At 44.4% G+C, this 22,663-nt stretch overlaps 1 protein-coding gene and 1 long non-coding RNA gene across 5 annotated transcripts in view; one reads left to right on the top strand and one right to left on the bottom strand.

The window, feature by feature from the left end:
- slc12a5a (solute carrier family 12 member 5a) overlaps positions 1 to 22,663 on the top strand; it is a 102,735-nt gene that overhangs the window by 14,022 nt on the left and 66,050 nt on the right. For 2 of the 3 annotated variants that reach the window (XM_088389356.1, XM_088389358.1), the window contains exons 3-4: positions 689 to 1,770; positions 3,476 to 3,901. In XM_088389356.1, the coding sequence (XP_088245482.1) occupies positions 3,703 to 3,901 (199 nt within the window). In that variant the 5' untranslated portion in view covers positions 689 to 1,770; positions 3,476 to 3,702. The remainder of the gene's footprint in view (positions 1 to 688; positions 1,771 to 3,475; positions 3,902 to 22,663) is intronic. The other variant, XM_088389357.1, reaches the window with a different exon arrangement.
- On the bottom strand, positions 180 to 3,980 carry LOC148391374 (uncharacterized). Of its 2 annotated transcripts, none has more exons than XR_015861248.1 (3): positions 3,572 to 3,980; positions 2,779 to 2,851; positions 180 to 2,328 (listed from the first exon to the last, which is right to left on the bottom strand). It is a non-coding gene; the product is annotated as an uncharacterized LOC148391374 (long non-coding RNA). The 2 variants fall into 2 exon arrangements; XR_015861247.1 differs by having other exon boundaries at positions 180 to 816; positions 3,572 to 3,970.

The raw sequence follows: 22,663 nt of genomic DNA, 5'->3' as shown, positions 1-22,663 counted from the left end.
CATTGACCAGTAAATAGTTATTACTTTTGCCCCTAAACATTCTCAAGGGAGCCCATATTGACGAAGCCAATGACTTAACTTGGTGAAGATTTTAGTAGGTTTGCATGCAAAAATAGTACACTGTTGAAAAAGAATGAAGGAAGACTACATGAATGCCAATGCATTTATTGTTTACCTGAAGTAGCTTGGAAATGATTATGATCCATCCAGTCATTGGGCGGTAGGTGGGGCACACACACACACACACCCTGAACTGGTCGCCCATTGGCACATTTATATGACTCTTGGTTGTACAATCTTTTTCAGATTTCAAAGTATTCATGCTTAAGACTTGAAAATCCCGAAGAGCCCATGCTGAACTGTCCAGTTAGAAAATACAATAGGTGAAATTTTGTTTTTTGTATTGGCACATGGAAAATGAGTTCCCCAAATGCTTTGACGATCTGATCAATTTGACGTTGGAATGATTTGAATCGCCGATGGGCACAAGAGCGCAATATGTTATTTTATTTTTTGTCCCACCTCGCGAGCGTGTTTTTGCATCCACGGCATACCGGTGTCGGGAGAGCAACGGGGCTGAAAACTAGCTGACCTCTCCATGCATGTTATTACACATCGATGAGGCCGCCCGCCCATCTGATCATTAACCCACTGCGTAACCATTTGTGTGTGACTCTCTTTTCCAAAGGCTGTTTTTGCCACAGTCTTCATTGGACCCCATCGATTTCTCCCTGAAGCACCTCCTCAAGGCCTGGCTGCCAAAGGACTCTGCTCTGCACTTTGTGGCCGTAAACTTGTTGTGCTCTCTTTTTCGCCCTGGAAAACACACACACACCCACACGCACACGCGCAGGCACATGAGGTCTCTGATCGGGAATCAGCGTCACTGTAAAAGCTCCTTGTTAAAACAGCAAGGCGCAGTCACTCCTAATAATGCATCACTGACACTTTATTGGGTGGTAAATATTATTTCACTGTAACGGTAAGTCAGCCCCCCGCCCCTGTTAAAAGAAAGGCCTCTTAATGGCCTCTGCTGGGCTCTAAGAGCAACCTCTGTGGAGCCTGATTGAACTGCTATCGTTTTGTATTCATTCAGACAAGCATGGTCGGCCGGGGATGTGGGGATCTCCTTTGATCCGGCTCGCCAAGCAATTCCTCAAATCAAATCAAGCATCAGAGGAAATTTGGGCTGCAAATAGTCAGAGGAATAATAAACATGAACTCATATGGGCTAGGCATTAGATTGTGCGGGTGGTCATACTGACAGTTGATGTACAGTATGAAATGGTGGATGTCATCCATTCCACTCCGGACCATGACACTCTCATCATGCTTGACGTGCAAGATCAAATAAGTCTTTCTTGCTCTCATCAGACCACAGCAAATGGTTAAAACATCTGGTTATCTTTTTTTACTTCTTTACAATGAGAAGGAGTGAGTGTGAGCGTCACATTTGACACACCTGCTCCCCTTTCACACACACAACCATGTAACTCTAATTAGTCAGATCACGCCAGGGTGGCGAAATGAATACTTGGGCCCAATTTGGTCATGTTTACTTGGGCGGGTATCGGGAAAGGTGGATGATTACAATCTAAAATGATGCTCTTGTACACAGGTCACAAATCCCTTAACTCCAAAGTAAAAGGCTTGAAAAGTGGCCCTGTGATGTTGATTGGTTTGACCTGGGCTGAGTTGCCACTCAGCATCCTTTGAAGAAGAAAGCCAGCATCCAGCGGAGCGCTCTTCCCCGTGGCCCCTTCAGGTGATGTACGTAAGTCTGTTTGTCATTAAAGCAAGCCTGTCTGTCAACATGACCGGATCATGTCAATATTTCACCGCTTGGCAGCTGTCTTCTCCACTGTGTATTTGTGTGTGTGTGTTCTTGGCCGCTTTTTGTGCAATCGTGGTGTCCTCTGCCAGTACAACTAGCGGCTTATTGGGAAACACGTGGTTGCCCCTTGTGGATGGGACGACTTTCAAATTTACGTCCCTCCAAAGATGGCTGTGCGGATGGTGGCGTAGGTAGGTGGGTAGGTAGGTAGGTAGGTAGGTAGGTAGGTAGGTAGGTAGGTAGGTAGGTAGGTAGGTAGGTAGGTAGGTAGGTAGGTAGGTAGGTAGGTAGGTAGGTAGGTAGGTAGGTAGGTAGGTAGGTAGGTAGGTAGGTAGGTAGGTAGGTAGGTAGGTAGGTAGGTAGGTTGGCTCGTAGGTTGGTAGATTGATGGTCGGTCATCCTAGCAGTCCTGTTCTCCCCATCCATCTTTGGTCCTCTGGAATGACTGACACAGATTCAGCAGTGGCATCTTGTTTGGCTTGAACCCAAAGTATCTTTTTGAGCCACACATAAAAACACAGCCAAGTGTGCCAAGTGTTATAACACAGGCCAGGCAGGAGTTTTCTTTACTTTACTTTCCCAATCATACTCTTTACTTTGGAATCAAGCCAAGTGTCATTCACCTGAAATGTGTGTAGCGATGAACTCAAAACAAGTGTCATGTGTTTTCGTGCTTTAGTGCGCACATGTTTGCCAAGATGTGTGCGAGCACATGCGTTTTGTCCCTCAAGATGAAAGAGAAATTTGTGTACTTAACATAACTCACTCAGGAAAAACAAGTACACGCATGGCACATTTAGTTAAAAACAGCTGTCCAATCTAATATCACCCAGTAAAATGGATTACTGTATATCATAACAAAATGTATTTGCATGTCATGTTTAGGGTGACGCATCAGATAAAGTCATATGTTCATAATCGGATACTGGGCTGCAATACTATACCTCAAATTGAACATTAATGATCTTTGTTTTGAAGCCTTAAGCGCTGTCCAATCGATTTCGATGAGAAAAACACCTGAATCATCAGACAATCAAGTGAACAAACGAGCCAAGAATTGTGCATGTTTAAAAGAAGAAGAAAAAAAAAAACAATTACAAGCATTCAAAATTAATTTACATAACAAACGCCAACATTCCACCAGACTCCTGTGACGTCAAGCGCGACTGACAAATGCGAGATGTGGATTAATGGCGCCCCCTGGTGTTACAAGTACAATTTAAAAAAAAGCGTGTTAGGGGAGTTTTATCTGCAAAATTTGCAAATCTGAAAGCCCGAACAAATAAATATAAAGAAAAAACATATACATAAATATGTCAGGGACTGAAAAAAAAACTAAAGTAAAATATCTCTAATTCTGTATTTAGTTTCTGCATCGTTTCCCCCATGGTAAAGTGTCCCTAATGAAGTGTCTGCTTTACGCGCTGGCTGACTGACTGACTGGCTGGCTGGCTGACGTGGTTGCTTAGCAACGCCGACTTGAGCGACGTTGAGTGTTATTCAGAACGTATTCCAAATGCTCCTATAGCCATGAAATAGCGTGATCACATCATATAGCGTGCTGTCACGTGTGTTGCAATCACATCGTTTATAAAGCGCGTCTCGACGTGTATTTGTGGGTCACATTTGGTTCGGCGTTAGGACCCGGTTCCCCTCCAGCCAGCCAGCCAGCCAACCAACCAACCAGTCAGCCAGCAGACACCGGTTGATGACTCGGCCCACTGTGCATCTTCTCACCTGACAAGGACCGAACCTTCTGCCGGGAGGATCAGCCGAGCCGAGCGAGAAGCGCTTTGCTCGGAATAAAACAAACAAACAACCAAAATCCCTCCCTCGGGTTCCCCGATCCCAGCGTCTTCTTCTCAGCCATGAGCCAGAGGTTCACCGTCTCCAAGAGCGACGATGTCAGGCTCCCCGTGGACATCCAGGGGGAAGTCAACCTTCTGTTCGAGGGCGACAAGTGTTCGAGCGGAGCCGACGCTGAAGGCGATGATGCAGCTGTGGCCGAAAGAGCTGAATCGGCGGCGGGGACGGAGGCGTGGACGTCCACGGTGGTGACGATAAAAGGTAGGAAGGACACAGCTACCGGCTACATGCTAGTGCAGATGTGTGACTCCACTGTGGATTGGGCCACAAAAAGGTCACCGTCTGCACGATGACAGAGGGCATGTTACCTGACAAATGATGCATGATTACATTCTACTTGTTGTGCATTCTTTACCATGCTTTGTTTTTACTTGCATCATTTGCAAATATGCTTTTATTTACCATGCTTTGTTTTTACTTGCATGATTTGCGAATACGCTTTGGCTGAAAAGAATAAGAATAACAATGACCATTACAATTACTAGTGCTATCATGTGAGTTTAATTCATTCTGTGATCATGCATGTAACTCGAAATCTCAAATCCTTTTTCCCCCTTGAAACGGATCAAAAATAGCCAATATTCTTCAGTGGCCCCACTAATACTTCTTCTGGTGTGCATGTTTTGGCTACTGCAAGTAATAATTCACAGAGATACATAATGCTTTAAGGTGTCAAATGGAGGTCCAGGAAAGCACTTGCAATCAATCAGCTTGTTTTCCTGCAGGTTAATTAGAAGCACCTATGACTGAAGCCAAACCATGGCAGGTTCAACTTGCTGGATCTGGATTTGCAAGCATAGAACATTTTCACGACTGCAGTGATTCAGTTTTTTTTTTGCAGATGATAAAGAAGATATATACATGAGTATTGCAATACAAGTACTTTACCATTTGTATTTAAATAGCGGTTGTTTAAAGAGGTTGTAATGCCTGCAAAGGCTTGATTACTGGATGTCACAATATTATCCTGTGGTGTGTCAGGAGGAGTTTTTTTTTTTTTTTTACCTCCCTCTATTCTGCACAAAATGAAATATGGGCCAACAGTCGTGAATGTTATGTGTATCCACTCAAATGATTTTTATGATTTGCAACTGTAATGCGGCTAGCAGAGAAATAGCAGTTCAACTTAGCTTCTTTTCGTTCTTCTCTACACATGCTTCATTCCTTTCCATTCAGGATAATCTTGCCCAGATGTCTGACTTTGATCACAAGGGAGGGACGGTGCGCAAAATTGTCCAGATTGACATTGTGGATTCTTCCCTGATTTAGTTTCCATTGATTGGCATGCAGAAGTGAGCAAGCCATTCATTGCCATTATCACTCCCTGGCTTACCAATGCCTTTCACCTTCAAGTGACATCATATAAATCTTTGCTGGACCGATGCGTCGAAAATGGGCCAAGTGCTCTGCTCTTGATAGAATTAGGTGCACTCTGCGTTGTATGGTTGGGGGGGGACACACCGCCTTGATTAGAATTTTTGTTCATACTTAATATCCAAAGTTGAAGGTGCCAAAAGTTCAGTCTCTTGAGACTTTGTTGCAAATTTCACGAGACAACTTTATCTCAGTGAGTGCTTCGAAGACTGCATGCAAGGAATGCAATTCTCATCTCTTTGCTTTCAAGTGACAACATTGGGATACACAACATGGGAGAGGAGGAAAAAATGCAATACATTTCTGATCATCAGATTGGAATAGCATTCAGAATTGAATGTATGAGCAGAAACCGGAAAAATTAGCAGACTAAAATAGAAGCAATAAATGAGATTTTGCCTCTTGGCAAAAACTACAGGCTGGGCAGGTGTTGTGATTTGTGTCCTTATAAATTTTCAAATGTGATGGCAAGTCAGGACTGAATGCAATAGATTGTGTAGATGTCCAAATGTGTTGGGAAAACAAATGCGGTGACTCCACTTGACTTGCAAGTGCATTTTTATAGAAAGACGACAGGGAGCGCTGCTGTTCCTCACTCCATTCAAGGCTGCTGCAGGCAACTGCTGTCAGAATCATGTGAAAAAAAAATAGTGAGAGAGGGACAGAGAGAGGGGAGATAGAGAGAGGGGGGGGGAAGATCAGAAGACCAGTAAATTACACAACCGTCTGCATTGTGTGTGAGTGTGTGTGTGTGTGTGCGTGTGGGTGTGCTTGTGATGGAAGGTGCGTGTTAAGCATATGGCTGAGCAAACAGTGTGTGTGTGCGTGTGCGTGTGTGTGTGTAAAAAAGAGACAGTGAGAGGAATAATGGGAAAGGGTAGCAGTCGAAGTGGGGGAGTAAATCTAGAAATCCTCGTGTGTGTTATGTAACAGTTGATGCTGGGGCTTTATGGGGGAGGTGCGTACTGTATACATGTAGCATGTATTTCCTGCAAATCCTCATCTTGCAGAGGTGGGCTACACCTCAGACAAGCTAAGACCATCCAAAAGCGGGGACGAGGGAGGTCGAACACGTCCTCCATCTTACAAGCCCCTCGCTATCCGTCACAGGTCAGCACGTCCGCTTTACTGGTGGACGCCGAGGCTTGAAGGAGTGGCATTATTTGAAATCAGAGTATGTTGCAAAGGTGGCATTCTCTGCTGACTTTCATTTCCAACCTAAACGTAGTAGGTGTGTAACGTATCAAATGGTCCTTTAATGGAGATTACCACACCTATTTGTTCCATTAAATTGCATTGATTTATTGCAGGGGTCTCAAACAGTTTTTTGTCGCGGGCCGCATCGTAGTCATAGTTTCCCTCGGAGGGTCATTATGATTGGCGACGTCTTCTATCGGCAGTATAGGCGACAAAACAAACAGATGAGTAACTCGTTTTGAAATCAGAGACTAGTAAAAACTGTTCAGATATTTCAAAAAGACAAATTGCAAGCAATGTCTCTATTTTTCGATCCGTGGCGACGATTTGTAATTTTAGTAATGACACAAAGTCGATGCAGAATTTGTCTTGGCGGGCTACGTAAAATGATGCGGCGGGCCGTGTCTGGCCCCCGGCCGGGCCTTGAGTTTGCCACCTATGATTTCTTGGAATTCATATTTCAGCCTCTACGTGTTGCCACGTCAATCTAATGAAATGGCAACAGGTTAATTGCACCTTCTGCCATTGCGTGACAGACGGTTGGTTCAATGATGTGTTCATGCTTGTGCCTGTGAGGGGACGCGGCTGGCGCATGAACATTATTTGCGGTAAATAACTTTTTTTCCTGATGAGCTTTCCGAGCGCTTGGGAATCACTGCATTAAAGTCATTGCCACGTCTAGTACAAGTTCATTACTTTGGCCTTTTGACCAGCGGCCGTTTAGGGAGCCTCGCGACAGATGTTCCGAGCCTCTATTGAGCCATGACAGGCGATTTATCTCCCACCTTTGTGTGCTGCTCGGCCGTCTCCCCCCTTTTCCTCTCAGGTCTGCGTGACCTTTCCCTTTATCTCTCGCTGACCAAAAGTGGACGCAGCACCCTTGACAATAAGAGCTTGAAGGAGGTCCTTCAGCCGGCCTCTTTTCTGTCCCGCAGTCATTTATTTGTCGGCTGAGTAAAGTGCCGACGTGACGGCTCTGCCCGCCGGCGCTCGCCATTGAACTCGGGCGTTCCTAAAGCATGAGGCCGTTATAATGGAGTGTGAGGCTAGGGACGCACGCGGCCAGTTGGCCGACTCACTTTGTTAGCCCAAGGCCGCAATCGTCCATGACCAACAGTGAAATACAAAATGAGGACACTTGCAAGGTGCTGCTGTAGGCCACAACTCACACACAAAGTCTCACATGATGTCACTCACTAAGCCAGGCCTCTTAAAGGCACACAACAACAAAATTGATTGAGTTACAAGCTTTGTCATGGAACAAATGAAGAATGATTCTTTGTTTTTCTAAGATCCGTAAACATTTTGCCCATCTTTACCGTGTTTTTTTTTTTTTTTTACATTACAAGACATAGATAATGACGTTAAAACCCCCCACTCAGAAATTGCATTTTTTTTGCAGATTTTTTGTTAAACATATGCTAAATGACAAAGTACTGTAAAACAGCCAAATGTTCTCCCTTCAAATCCTCTCTGTTATTGTGAGCATAAAACAGTTTTTCCATCCTATACATTTTGGAATCAATTGGCCCATTAGTTGGGTCTCGGACTTTTATCCTGTTTAATATCTGAATTGGCATTGGTTTAAAAAAAAAAAAATCCACATTGCAGCTTTTACTAAGTGACGTAAATGTGAGATGTTTTGATTTCAATCCACCTTCTCCTGCGTTCCCAAATGTCAACATGCAGATTGATGGCAGCGCCGTCTTTTCCTCCCCTGCACGAACCTTTTCTTTCTATCTTTTGTGTCCCTCCTCCTCTCCCCTTTTCTCTGTGTTTTACCCGGTCGTCTGTAGCGTTCCTTGCCGTCTCGTCTCGCTTACCCACCTACCCATCCATCCATCCAGCCAGCCAGCCAGCTAGCTAGCTATCCACCCACCCACCCCCTCACTCCTTTCAACCTCGCTCCCCTTGGTTTTGGTGCATTGCAGTGGCTCCATCGCCACGTTGGAAGATACACCAGCCAGCCAGCCAGCCAGCCAGCCGGCCAGCCTCACCGAATGAGGTCTCCCCTTCTCCCTCGGTATCACTTACTCTCTCACGAGCTTGCTTCCTCTCCCGGCCGCTTATTTTAGACCCCAATTTTTCTCGTCTGGCTCTCTCTCGAGGCTTATCGGGAGCCAGAGACAAAGCCGTGAGAATGAGCCCAACTGTCGCCGTGACCATTTCCATTTCAAATAAAGCTGCTCCCAATTGAGTAAGGGCTACAAAAGGCGCAGAGATGCAATCCCTGGCAGGCAACTGTCCTAGATTTCGTCATAGTCGTCCGTCGTACCGCCATGGATCCTGCGGGTCAGCATTGATTAAACGTATTTGACGAAGGGTTCCTGTATTCTCAGCTGGACTGCACGCGCATTTCAGGATCACACCGTGTTCCTATTGGGGCTCTTGTCCTAATTTGCCAGAGATCAAAAAGCAACGGGGGCTAGTGAGACAAAAGGAGGTCACAAACACCTGCTGATGCTGCAGCATGGTGCCACACTTCTTTGCATACAGCACGGCTCCTCAATTAAAACCAATCCGAATGGGTGATTTTGCAACACAGGGAACCAAATCTAAAATGGAAAGAAAGACGTGGCTAACAATCTCAATGTTGTTAAAATAATGTCAATCATACAGGAGGGCTGGATTCATGTCGAAAAGTCAATTGAAAAATCCACTCTCAACATACACATCAATCTTTCAGGGTGTATTTACTCATTTAAGAGCAATTGATGTCCCTAATGGTCAATGTTCCAGCTTTTATGTAATTGAAGCTGTCAGATATTATGCATTCCATTTGCCACCGCCGAGTTCTCATTTAAATGTCTGCCCTTTTAATCTCTACGTTCCCCACCGATTTTGTCAAGGGTGATGACGTGGCTGTCGCTCTCTAAGTGCCTTTTGTGTTTGAGCCAAAGTTTAATATCTACATGAGAAGCCGCCAGAAGTACAGTGCATCAAATTCACACTAATGGCACAGCGGGGCCATCACGTTGGAGTATGGAGACCTTTCAGACACTCTAATTCCATGTCGTGTACTGTTCCTGCCCACTAATCCAAATTTTGCACTGTATCCTGAAACCAGATTATTAGATGATGTCAAGGCAACTGTCCGCTGTGATGTATTACATCGCAAAGGTGCAATGACGTGAGTCTCAAGCGAAATCCGAAATTGGGTTTTACTGTATACCTTGTGCTCCATTGCAGCATATTCACATTTTAATCACAGACAGTTTACGTTTTAGTGCTCCCAAACAAGGTCATGATTTTTCCAAGTGGCTCTGTGAGGGAGGGCTATGCATCATACCATAGACACTAATGAGGAAAAAAAAGCCCCATCTCAACAAATGCAGAATTTCAAATGTAAACATGCAACACCTGTCAAGTCATGCAGTCTTAGTTGAGTCTCAAAATACCAAGCTTGTCTAATAGTTTTAGCTACGCAAGTACCAAGTTGTAAAATGGACCAAGTTTGACTTGAATCAAGTCATGTGACTCTGTAAAGTCTATTGTGAAATTTCACACGCCATTGAGTGATTCCCTTACACACGGGCTGATGAGGACTTGACATATCAGTAGGCGGAATAAAATGCCTTCCCTTTTTTTTTTTTTTTGAATTGTGGCCATCCTTTGAAAATAGTCATCTTGGTACGAGTGGGGCTGTACAATTAATCCATTTCAAAAAGAAAGCCTTCATAATAACATCTTTGGTTGCCACGGCAATTTTTCATCACCTACATTTGCCGGCCTATCATATTCAAGGACACTTCAATATGAAGTGTGATGTAATGACAGCCAATTAAATGGTTGGACTTTTTTTTTCTTGAATCGATCCTCTGTTTATGTCCTTTGTCCCTTTGCGACCTTTTACCACTGTACGTATTTGAAACGTCAGTTCGAAGAGTAGCCACAGATTGGAAACGATCTGCTGTTAGTCCTATTCAGTGTGAAAATGACATCATGTCTGCAACATGGACTCATTATGGAGACATTTATCAATTGACCTGCTGTGTTTTGCTAGCTACCCCCCCCCTCCCTTCTCAAAACACGGCACAATTATTGGAAGGCAACACTTCAATTTGCGAAAAGCTAAAGCCGAGCGAGCCCATTTAGAATTCCATGCATGGCTTACGTAACGCTTTGTCTTTCATGCTTTATTAATGACAGGGATCGCATGATGATGACGGGCTTGTGTGTAAATGTGCGTGCACATCAGTGAATGCAATTATGTCATATCTGTGCTTGCCTAGAGTTGGCATCTGGTGTGTTACCCGTGCATTGTCGCAGTCCACCACAAAAGGTCAGCGTCGGTCTTTCCGGGTGATCTTTAAAAGGACCTGTCAAGAGTTTGCACGGATTAGCCACATTAGCGCCACGACACGTTATGTTCACGGACTGAACTCTCGCAGACACGTTTTTTTTTGGCGCTCGGCCGGGTGACAAAATACTGCAGAGTTGTTGGCGCTGTTTCTACATTGTGTTATCCATTTTCTGTCTGAGATGATTGAGGCCGCAATTACAATCGTCATCTGTCATTTTATGGAGTAAGTTCATTTGCAATAAAGATTCGCATGAGATAGAATATGAATAATGGCTGAGCAGCGTTCTGCCGAACGTTCTCAAATTTGAAGCCGGTTTATCTGAGCCACGTGACATTTGGTAGAATTGTCTATCACGAGTCCATTCACCAAAAAGTCTGAAGCTGTGCCATTTTGGTTTGAAGCAGCTACATTAAGCAAGTGTGTCATCTTTTTGGAACATAATTAATATTGTGTTAATGTGCAAAGTGCATTTCAGAGTCCATTACTAAAACCGAGGAGCAAATTGAAAATGAAATGCACCATAAGAGCAAAAGAAAATCAAACTATTTTACTCCTACCTACCCCTGGCTGCATTTATAGCATCAAAACCTAAATTGCATTTTGTCTAAACCACTATTTGTGCTACTTACTTTCCAACGTATGAGCCTGTTGAATTGAACGTAAAGCTAATATTCTGATGTCTGAATGGCGGCAAGCAGAGAAAAATGTCCATCGTAACTTCATCTTGAAACAAATAATCATACTAGGTGAGGAGAGGGACAGAGAGGCGTATCCTTCAGCGTTAGTCTCGCATTGAGTGAGTGAAATGCGTCTGGGCTGTTTGTGCGCACTGCTAATTGAATCCGACCCGACCAATTACAGCCTCTGCGCTGCTCTCCGCACAACCAGATGTGCTTGTGAGTATTTACCGCCGTGGCCGTTGCCGCATCAATACTGCGGCTTGGCTTGCGCTCCAGGGCTCCGTGGGGAGGAACGGTGTTACTATCCAACGGGGTCTTCCCTAAACCCTCGGGGGCCGGCCAACGCTACGAGGTCGAGAATGGACTCCATCCAGATAATTGTTTAAAGTGGATCACATATCATCTCTTCCAGCTCTGGGAAAGAAAGCCAGCGCATGCCACGTCACACTGTTCTATTATTGGACGTGGCAGGATGCCGTGTTGTCAAGGAAACCATCTAATATGGATGCTTATTTGCGGGATTTCGGCGTTCAGTACACAAAACTATTTCTTTTTAATAGAATCATAAAATCAATGTATTTTTCAATCTAATACTATTTTGTAATAATAATGAAAGAAAACAAAGTCGACTGTTTTTTTAAATCTAATAATAAAATCAAATAATCTATATTTTTAGTATAATAATAAGAAAATACTTTCTTTAATTAATAATAATGAAAGGAAACACTCCTCCCGCGAATGCAATTGGCTGGGCGAAGTCCGGCGGAGTTCCTTGGCTTCTGACTTCTCTGGCCACGCTGATTTGGTTTCTACTTGGCAGGCGAGGGCGATGTGGGAGATCGATGGAGTGATTCATCTCACTACTGTGCTACTCGCTACCTCTGTGCTAGAACGGGAACAACAACGGGCGGCAGCAAAAGTAACCAAAACAGCAGTAGCAGTTGCAGTAGCAGCAGCAGCAGCAGCGGCAGTAGCAGCGGCAGCTCGCCTACTCTCATCCTCTGTGTAGGATTACTGCTCCGACGTCACGCTCAGCGCAAAACAAAGCGGGGATGTCGTGCCGCTAGTATTACAATCAGGCTTGGAAGTGTAGCTAGTTGAAGCTGCAAGCAGTGAAGAAAATTCATCATCAAACTTTGACTCTAGGAAAAGAAACTTGGAACTGCACTTCCCAACCACATGAAGCAAGATTTTGACAGAAAGGCATCGAAATAGTCAAAGCATGAATAATGCAGCCCACCTCTTCACTTCATGTAATTGTTTTGGTGACTCCTGCACTTGTTTCGACTGAACAAATCAAATTGGATTTTCCAAATAAAAGGTGTTTGAGAAGGTTGCAGTTCATAATCTTGCTGTTTAGGGACCGTTGGTCTCAGGTATGACCTTCTAGTTCGGCCTTATTTGGGGGAATTCCCCAGAAGAAGTTAGTGAACATGACTGCTGCTACAAGCCAAAATGGGCAAACTTTGGTCAAAATGGCCAACCTTTTCGATGGCTCCTTGAGGGTGTTTTGTTTATTACATTTCATCACTTCCCCCCACCATTGAATTGACTTCTACGACATAGCACCTATAAGATTGACTGATTGCATATTAGGTGTACAACATAGATGTCATGTTTAAGCCCCCCCCCCGTGTTCATCAGCCCTTGGCAAAGACAAGTCTGTCCAAGCATTGATTGAAAGAATAATTAAGTGTGCTAATTAGCGCAGTGCTAAATTCTCTCTGGTGGTTGAGTGGTTGCTGACTTGGGTTGTAGCCCTCTCACCTCCCAATCATTTGCTATGTGCCTTTCCCACGTGGCATGTGGTTAAGAGGCTTAGGCATTCGCCAAACAACGCTTTGATATTCTCTGCTGACGTGTGCGCGCCGTGATAGTCATGCTTGTAATCCCGTTGGCTAAATATGCTGAGCTGTGAAAACAGATTAAGTTGTGCCCGTGTTTGTCTTGGCTCCGTATTTCCAGTGGTGAGCTGCGTGACCCCTGCACAGTTGTTGCTTGGTCAACTGCAACGCGGTGTCACCATTCCCAGAGGCCTCCGTTCCATTTGAGTCTCCATTTTTCCATTTTTCTCATGACTCTAGAGGTCTATTCCATTTCTTAGACGATTTGAGTCTTCAAATATTTCTTTTCTTTTTGTAGAGTGAATCTTATTTGAAAGAGCGGTGATGCACTTTCAATGGTTCTTGTCTAAGTGATATTACGTTACGTACTAGTGGGCAAATTGAAATGATTTATTTTCAATATAAAAGTTACAATCCTGTTTTCAGTCAACTGTTGTACAATTAGTTAAGTGCTGCTCAAATTAGGCCTTGTAATTGCGCACCTCGGTTCACGGGCTAAAGTCAAGAGGTTGTTTGTAGGATATATTGCGGAACGTTTTATCATGATCCATATTTCTTATGACGGCTAGGAATCCGGCACGAGTTTATTATTCAGCCGTAAATACAAAGCTTCTCGCAGTCTTGATGCAAAGAGCCGAAAAAAGGCACAAGCGAGAGTGTCCGTCACATCTCCTGACAGATTTGAGAATCCGTTGACAGCGCAGACACTCGCTATCAAAGTCCACTTTTATTGGAATCTGTGAGAAGCCTGCTGAGGGGCAGCAAGGTGTAGCAGAGAAGCAGAAGCGTACTCGCCCGTGGGCAGCGGAGGGTGGAGGGCCGGGCCAAGTGGAAAAAAGGCCGGCCGGTCTGGTGTGAATAAGTAGAGGGGCCGGCCACTCAAAGTATAGTGGAGCCATCCGTGTTATTTCTTCAATTACACAATGGAAGGGAGTGGAGAGCTTCAAATGAAAGAAGCAGGATCCCCTCCCAATTTGTTTGTTTGGACCCTCTTGAGCCTGTTCTGGCCAGGTCCAAGCCCTGCTGGGTCCGCCGGTGTTCCAGCCTTCCCCCGCTCCCTTCCCCTTTATTCCATAAAAGAAGTCAATGTGGCAATTGGTTGCCCTGCCTTGTCCGTGGCAATGTCTGTCTTGAAAATTGATTTTATTAAGTATATTCCAGGCAAAGTCAATTTCTCATTTTCTCTCAGCCATTGTGGGAATAGAAAATTCAACTGGGTTAATGTGTGAAGATCACAGCACGTTTTGCTCGTCAAACTTGGCTTTCTTGGACTTCCAATCCGAGGAGGAAAAAATGCTAATGTGGCTGTGGATCGGCCCCATGGGGTTTCATTGAAAGCCGACCATTGCTAATATAGTTTATGAAACCAGATTGGATTGACATGGCAATGCGAAGAATCTGAAATCTGATTGAACAAAAAACTCCCTTAGCTACAGTAAGATTTTTTTGTCGAATCAATCTGGAAGCTGTGCACCCAAGGCAAACACTATGAAATGAGAGACTGTTGGTAACAAATTAATCAGCTTTTTGCTGAAATGAAATCAAAATGAAAAATAAATCCTCACTCATTAGCTGTTTGTTTAATGATCAAGCAGCCAAGCACACAAATAGAAAATGAACACGTATGGAGCAGACTTTGTTGAAACGCTTTATATAGGTTAGTACTTCTGCCCAGCACTGATGCAACACCATGAGAACGGACCACACAGCCAACAATTACGTCATTACAGTACATCCACTCATATGTACCGTCACACATAGCAAAGCCACGCCACGGATAGTTGGAGAAGAAATGAGCTGTAGAGACACAAGCAAGAACAAGAGAGGGATCCACAACGCGCTCCATCAGGCAGGAGCTCCGTTGCCATGGTGACCGGCAGCCCTCTGTTGGTATTTGCTACGCATCTGGGGTCAGCTAATACGGCGCTGGCCAAGCTCGCCATATGCCACCTTCCACCAAATGTGCCACTCTGACGTTCAAGGGAGTCTAGGGAAAAAGGATTTTCGAAAAAACAAATTGAAATAACTGGAAATACTGTTCATCTGTTATCCCACCAAAAAAAAAAAAATAGCACTCCATAATATTGTACTTCATAAAGGCAGACATTAACGACACCATGAAAGTGCACCAATTAAACGGCCGTTGTGCTGTTCCTTCTGGTGTGATTGTCTCAGCCACCCGGGGGCAGAAGACTACAGACAGATAGATTTCTTTTTTGTTCATTGAGACAGCTCAACTCGTCTCTCAGCTCATCAGTATAGCACTAATACTAGTAGTTCTATTGTCTGTCTGTATGTGTTGCTTCACTGTTTGTGAGCAATCCAAGCACCCGTATGAGTATATGTGCCTACTCAAGCAACCAAAAGGTAGAGACGTCCTCTTGCGATTGGCCGGGCTACTTTTCATCACGGCTTCCCTTTTCTGCTTTCCACTTGGCTTGATGAATCTGCTAAAAGGCTTCAATGTCACACCCGCATTGTCATTTCAATATTTGAATGCCGGTTTCACTTCCTGGGGAAGGCGAGTGAGCACTTTGGTTCCATTTTTAGCCTCTGCTAGTAGATCTTTTGCTGGATACGGTTTGAACCCTCCCACTCCCCCTGCGTGAGACTTTTTATGTGTAAACAAATGCGCATCAACACACGCACACATACATAACCATTTGTGTCAAGCTGCTGAATTTAATGACCATAAAGAAAGCAACACGCAGCCTGCTTCTCCAATATAATATAGCCCGGTGCACACGCAATCTTTTTTTTTAATATCTTAACGGTTTCTGAAGATGTGAGAGACCACACATGGCAAGGGGAAAAATCTGGTCAGACTGCTTTTCTATTGTGTGTTTTGCTCAAGATGACCAAAGCAGCATGGGGGGGGGGACATTCTTAACAGAGCCGACACCACAGAATAATTGCTCAAGTCATCTGTTAAAGGCATTGGTCATTGGACCTTTGCTGTCGTTGATTTTCCGGGTATTTGTACCTTGCTTCATAGTGAATGTCTCCACCGCATCACTGAAAAAAATACAATAATACAAAATCATCATCAGACCTCAATCTCAAGAGTAATTGAAACAAAAAACCCTAAACAAATAAGCTATACATGGTTTTGATTTTTTTTTTATTATAAATGTAGTTTGGCTCTTGAATGACTTTATATAACAATAACTGGCGTCTGAAAAGAAAAAAAAAATCCCAGCCATGGGGAAATACTTGCTGCGCAATACTTTTTCTCCCCTGCGTGAATATTTGATGGAAAGAGCGAACATACTGTACAGTATAGACGGGCGGCTGGGTGTCTCTGTGGGTATTGTGGCGATAAAAGCGCCTCATATCCTGCCACTTATGATGCTTTTGAAACATGTTCTTTTTCTCTGCTCTCACATGGCTTCATCTGGAACTTTGAAATATTTACTTTCTCATAAAGATCAACGACCTACTTGTCTGACAATATATTTGTCATTGGCGCGTTCCTTGCGACAGCAGAATTCCAGTAAGGAATTTGAATATTACCTAAGAGAAGCAGCCTCTTCACCCGCCGGCTTCTTTGTGTATTATTTATCATTGAGGACTCCTGGCCTGCTTCCCCGGGCTATTTTTACCCAACATCTCCGTCACATTAACTCCGGAGTCCCAATCCCCTGCTGCTCCCAAGCCAACAGCGGCAAGCTTCTCTCCATCTGGATGGTGGATTACATTCTCTCTACCTTTCTGTCTGCTAACCATCACTGTCTATCTTGCCTTTTATCTCCCTCCACTCTTGCTCCTCAGCACTGGGCTAAAGCGCCGGCTTTTTCCCCTTGTCCTCCATCCACCGCACGCTTTCTTTCAATCATTCATATTAGCGGCCCCCGGGGAGGGCTCGGCGCATGAATCCCCAGAGCTCGCGAGGCCTTTGCCCGACGCGTTTGTATGTCATTCGGCCGGCTGCGCATATCAATAAGCTCATGGTTCGTTATTCGCAGTAGCGTCCAGTCGCATTGACTAAAGGTTGCAAACATTGCTTGGTTGGCTCCAAAGCACCATGAATCTGATGCCGTCTTGTTAATGCATATTTCCTTTGTCATTTTATTGATTACACCGCATAGTCCATTGAGAACAAATCTCCCTCCCATGAGAATAGCGAGACATGACATGCTGATCTGTCACGCCCTAAATCAAATCTTATTGATTGATGATGTAGAATGGTCCCATTGCTGCCATCTAGTTTCCACTACCTACATTTGATTTGATTGCAGCTAGTTTTGCCCTTTGAGACCAAAAGTAAACACAGCAGGTGTGTGGTTCGGAATAATATTTGTTAAAAGTAAGTGTATTGGAGAGGACTGATTTGTTGTAAAATGTGGTTCCCAAGGCAACCATTGCCTTCTATTCTACCTTCCATTGTAACAAAACGGAAGCAGGCTGTTCATAGATTGCTTCTGTTTGGGTCCACTCTGCAATTTATTTGTGCACTTTTCCCGCGATGGGAACGGAAGCATGCATTCTTTTCTAAAAAGCTTCACCCCCTTGATCTTTCTTAAGCGCTCCGGACATCAAGTGACTATTCCCGTTGATGGATTTGGGTGAGGGATTGGCTTTAAATTTGCGTCAGTACGCCTGCCAATGACTAACAGTGGACTTTAGCGATTAAACGTGTGGCTCTGTCAACATTCTGTCCGAGTGAATTCAGATCTCACGTTGATAGAAAGGGTACATATAATGAGATACACGCACACGCTGAGCAGGATATTGGATATTACCGATCGATTAAGCGCCGGGAGTAGTTTTTTCAACGATGGCAACGACAGATATGGATATCTCCTGGATTGGCAGGACACACATCCCTTCCATTTTCTCTTTGAATTTCTGTCTCACTACACAGGTGAGGTTCCAAATTGACTTACAAGACTCGTATGACTTAATCATGAAGTCAAGTCAGGATACGCCAGGTAGCACCATTGGCAGCATCTCATTCTTGAGAAGCGGTCGGTGACTGTGTACTGTCCCTGAATCAAATCCAGATCTTGTGTTGGTACAGCAAATCAATAACAAGTAAGCCAAAACCAGTCCAAGTGAACCCCCCCCCCCAATTTTTCACTTGTTGGTCCTTCCCACTCCTTTGTTGTGTAATAAGTCCTCTTGAACTGGTTGCGACTGGTTGTGTAATAGCATTAGCAGGGGGAGCGTCACCTGCAAGTCATCACGTCCGGATGTCTTGCCTGGAGTGTTCACGTGAAGTAGCGCTCACATCTCCGCCTAGCTCAGGTCTTTGTGCAAGACGACCACCCACGCATGCGACAGACAGACAGACAGACGGCAAGGTCTCTTGGGGACAATATATGTTTCCTCTTAGCATATTCCGTGTTGCATCATCATGTTTTCTGACAGTTTTGTCTTGGCCTGTTTCTCGCCGTCTCTTGTCACCCTCGCCTGTCTTATTTAGTCAACGTCAAAATCTGCTTTCCTTCACCTCACATTTCCTGATGTCCAGGCGGCTGAACGCTCCCGACACGAGCGTACCTTTGCGTTTTGTCTTCCGGCCTCCCTCGTTTGCCCCCCCCCCCTCCCTGCTCGCCTCACCCCCGACTCAGCAGGTTGTCTGTGCTGGTGTTTGGGAAAAGGTGATGCTGTAGGGTGCCGCTTGACCCCACTGTGTCAGATCAAGTATTGTTTTGTAGGTGGCTCCTTTGGGCTCTATTAGCTCTCGAGAATCATGTGGAAGACGTGCAATGGCAACTGTCTCTCATATTACTAGTTTTCTTACCTCAAATGACTGTTGGAAAGACTGGAGGAAAAAAAATACAAATCAAGACTCATGCTTGTCTAGTGCCTTCAAACAACAATCAAAACCTGAGCGATACACTGATACTAAATGAAGATCCATATTCCAATGAAAGCTTGTCAAGGTTATTAGCGGGCTGTGTTCAAATCTCCATCCACTGAGATGTCTGTTTATCCCTGTTTGCTGGCACTCTTATCAAAGACATCTGCAGGGCCACTCTAAACATAAACAGCCTGTCTTCACTCCGCGCTCGGCTCCTGCCAGGGTTTATAACGTGATAGAATGCGGAAGAAATGACTTTCCTCTATCACAATCCAGACGCTGCTTTTGACTATCACAAGCAAAAAACACTGATGCACTGACAAGCCCACAGACAGACAAAGAGTGCTCAGTTGTCTTTCCGATCTGCCTGACAAGTGCAAGTACGATTGCATTAACGTCTTGAGTTATATCACAGTCACCTCCTCCTATCAAATATTCATCCTGGGTGAATATTGCATACGTTGTGGATTTGCGTTGATCTGTACATCCGCTGCAAATGAATGTTTAATCCACATCCGGTGTGTGCCCAAAAGTTCTGTCAAGTAAGTTGCTGTACTGGACTCACATCGATGAACAATACAAGGATATGTGGACAAGGTTCGAAGAACAAATGACAATTTTGAGAGATGGTCAAATATTCTGAGGGGTGAAAATGAAGTTGCACCAAGACCCAAAAACCAAAACATTTGTTGGGTCATTACTCGCATGTTTATCTGCATTTTACATTTCATTGGCAATGCAGAATAAGGACACACTATGTACAGAAAAACGACAATCATATGGAAAGGAAACGCAGCACATCTAAATTGGGCTGCTTTGACGGACTTGTGAAAACAATAAATAAAATGTTGCACGGTGGACAAAGTGGTAATTGCATCAGCGTGTGGCAATCGTGTTATCTATTAGGCGAGTCGGAGGCCAGGCGGAGGCGCACCAGTGATGGAGATATGCAGTCCAGATTACCTCCACATTATCCACTCACAATAGCACATTATCACCTATCATAAGCCAGAGGTGCTCACTGATCCAATCACCGTCTCGGCGGCAGGATAGGACGAGGCCACCCTCATCACGGGCTGATTAGGTTGGCTGCTTGGAGGTCGAGATGGTGCTTGATTGATATTTTTGAAATCAATGGAATCAGGACTGGGCAAGCACGGTCAAGCACTGGTTCGTATGTCTGCCTCAGAACTGCAGGGTTGGATTAGCTTTGGTGGAGTTTCACCAGGTACTCCTGTTTCCTGCCACGTTGTGCACGGCTGGCCAAATGAGCATTCCGGATTTTGCATTGGTGTGAACGGTTGTTTGTCTATGTGTGCCCTACGATTGGCTGGCGACCAATATCACCACAGTGATGGATGGATGGATGGATGGATGGATGGATGGATAGACGATATCAGGACTTACAGAACTGACTACTGAGACTGATGTAGTATTTCCTTGTATAGGCCAAGTAACAATATTCGGACACGTCGACTTTCGTTCCAATGCACATTTTCGTAGCTAATCAGCAAAGATGAAGTTATAATTAGACGCATACATGGTTGTAGTTTGACTCAGCTGCCTGTGATCCTTCTGTTTCATTTTCTGGCGTACGTATGTCCTCACTGGTTTGTGCCTCAGACAGAACTAAGGAAACTAAAAACAACAGCAAAGCTGTTTTTGTTCCTAAATATGAAATCCTTGTCAATTGCGCTATAAATACTCGCCTCTTTTCGGGCTCAAAATGATACTTCAGAGCCCCTGGTAGAATACAAGACTAAATTCCATTTGCGAGAAAGCTTTATTTTGGAGTGTGAAACATTTGGACGTTTCATCATCACACTAAGACATCATCCAAGTGGGGCAGAAAAGCCACGGGTGAATATTCTCATTGTCGCTGTAGCTTTGTATTTGTCGTCAGCTGCTGCCGCCGCCGCCGCTGCTGCTGCCTCTGCTGCTTCTGTTGCCTCTGCCAAAAGCAGACTAAATGTCCCAAAATAGAAGAGAACAGCTACAAAAACAAGTATGGGCGGCTTTATTCTCTTCGGGTTGCGACGGCGCTCATTCCGCCGTGGAAATAGAACAAACGCGGATGAAAGTAGTGGCAAATGGGAGCACGCGTGGCTGGCGTAAATGGCACCTGCTCCCAACTTGCTCTCGCTTGCCACTGTAATGGACTCCATATTGAATCGAATGCATGCGGAAGGGGCGGAAAAACAATAAATGGAAGCCTTCTGTTTCACTGCAGTGGCCAGTTGAGGATGCACTTGAAAGGATGAAGGATGGACTTTTTCGAATTGCTTGCATACAAGTATGTAGGCATGCTGTCGTGTATGAAGTGCTGCATCTATAAGTGAACAAAATCTTTGAGGCTCTTTACAGGCAAGGGTGTTCTGCTCGATATCTGCAGATAAGAGCATACGTGTACAAAACAGACTGGAACATTGCGTCCTTTTTGGCTGTTTTAGGCAGAAATGTCAATGTGGCGTTGCTTGGCCTACAGGTGCACCGCCGCGCCACAGAAATAGCGAGAGGAATCGGCAGAGCGTAAAGTGGACATGGGATTACTTCATGCGGCAGGAGTGATGAGCTGACCTTTCGTGCAGCTCCTGAGCCTGCCAACGTGCAGATAGGAAATACGTCTGAGACCGCGGATGGGAAAAAAATACGCTCGGATGCCTTGCCGTGATTATCTTAATTGAAAGCTGTCACAGATATTATTTGCCATGCATCAGCTTAAAAGCTATGCTCCTTGGTGAAACCCATTTGATTTCATCTGTAATTGACCTTTGGCTTAGGCCACACCCCAGACAGGCAACCATTCATCCTTCTATATATATTTATTTTTATTTATTAATATAATTTTTTTAATTTGCGTTCAGACAAGCAAACACTACTCTACTCTCCTGTCACCATTATCATCTTGTTTGATGTAATCTTGGGTGGCCAGTTGATGAAGTTGCTCATTGAGCTGAAGTCATGTCAGTGAGTCCAACGTGACTTTCAAGACAGAAAATGTTGGTTCAACACCAAATTGTAGCAGTTTTGCTTTCACCAGCTCTATTTGCGCGACCTTGAGAGGTTTGAAGGGCAAAGGCCCTCGCATCCCGTGGCACTCGCATCCTGTTACAAACACACGTGGCATCTGGCCGCCCCGTGCTCGGATAAGCTTATGCACTGATATGGCGTTTCGGCCGTGACTGTGCGGCTCTGCAAACACACCCTCACGTGTAAGATCGTCATTTCATTTTATACGGCAATAAAATCAATTTACAGCCGTCATTTCTTTTTACTGCCCCCCAAACTACATTGTAGTACGTTTGACGTCTTTTATTTTTATACCGCCTATTAATGAAAGGAAGGAAGATTCAATACTTTTGTCAGTGAATCACAGAAAAATGATTTGGGTTGGATTTTTAGCCGCAATGCAATTTTGATTTGATTCAATTGAATTGTACCCATAAATGCTAAATCCCTTTTGCCAAGTATGTAGGTGACATTGTACATAGCTTTTCAAAAATAAACGGAATGGCCATTTGGGGGTACGTTTCACGTATTACATGACATCATCAGGGCTTGGGAAAAAAAAAAAGAGCACCAAACAACATCTGGTACTCATTTAAGAGCCATGCCAAAATTGTTATCCGCACATCTGAATATATTGAATTATATCATCATTGGGATTTGTGTGTGTGTGTGTAAAGCTAGAAGTCCTTCTAAATCTTAAACCCCACACCTTAAAAGCTGTTTTACAGTGCGGGCAAGCAGAGCATTAT

The sequence above is a fragment of the Syngnathus floridae genome, chromosome 11 (genome assembly GCF_059516105.1).
Source record: "Syngnathus floridae isolate MCC-2025c chromosome 11, RoL_Sflo_1.0, whole genome shotgun sequence".
NCBI lineage: Eukaryota > Metazoa > Chordata > Actinopteri > Syngnathiformes > Syngnathidae > Syngnathus > Syngnathus floridae.
Note: the sequence above shows the minus strand (reverse complement) of the source record. Positions and strands in the feature narration are given on the sequence as shown.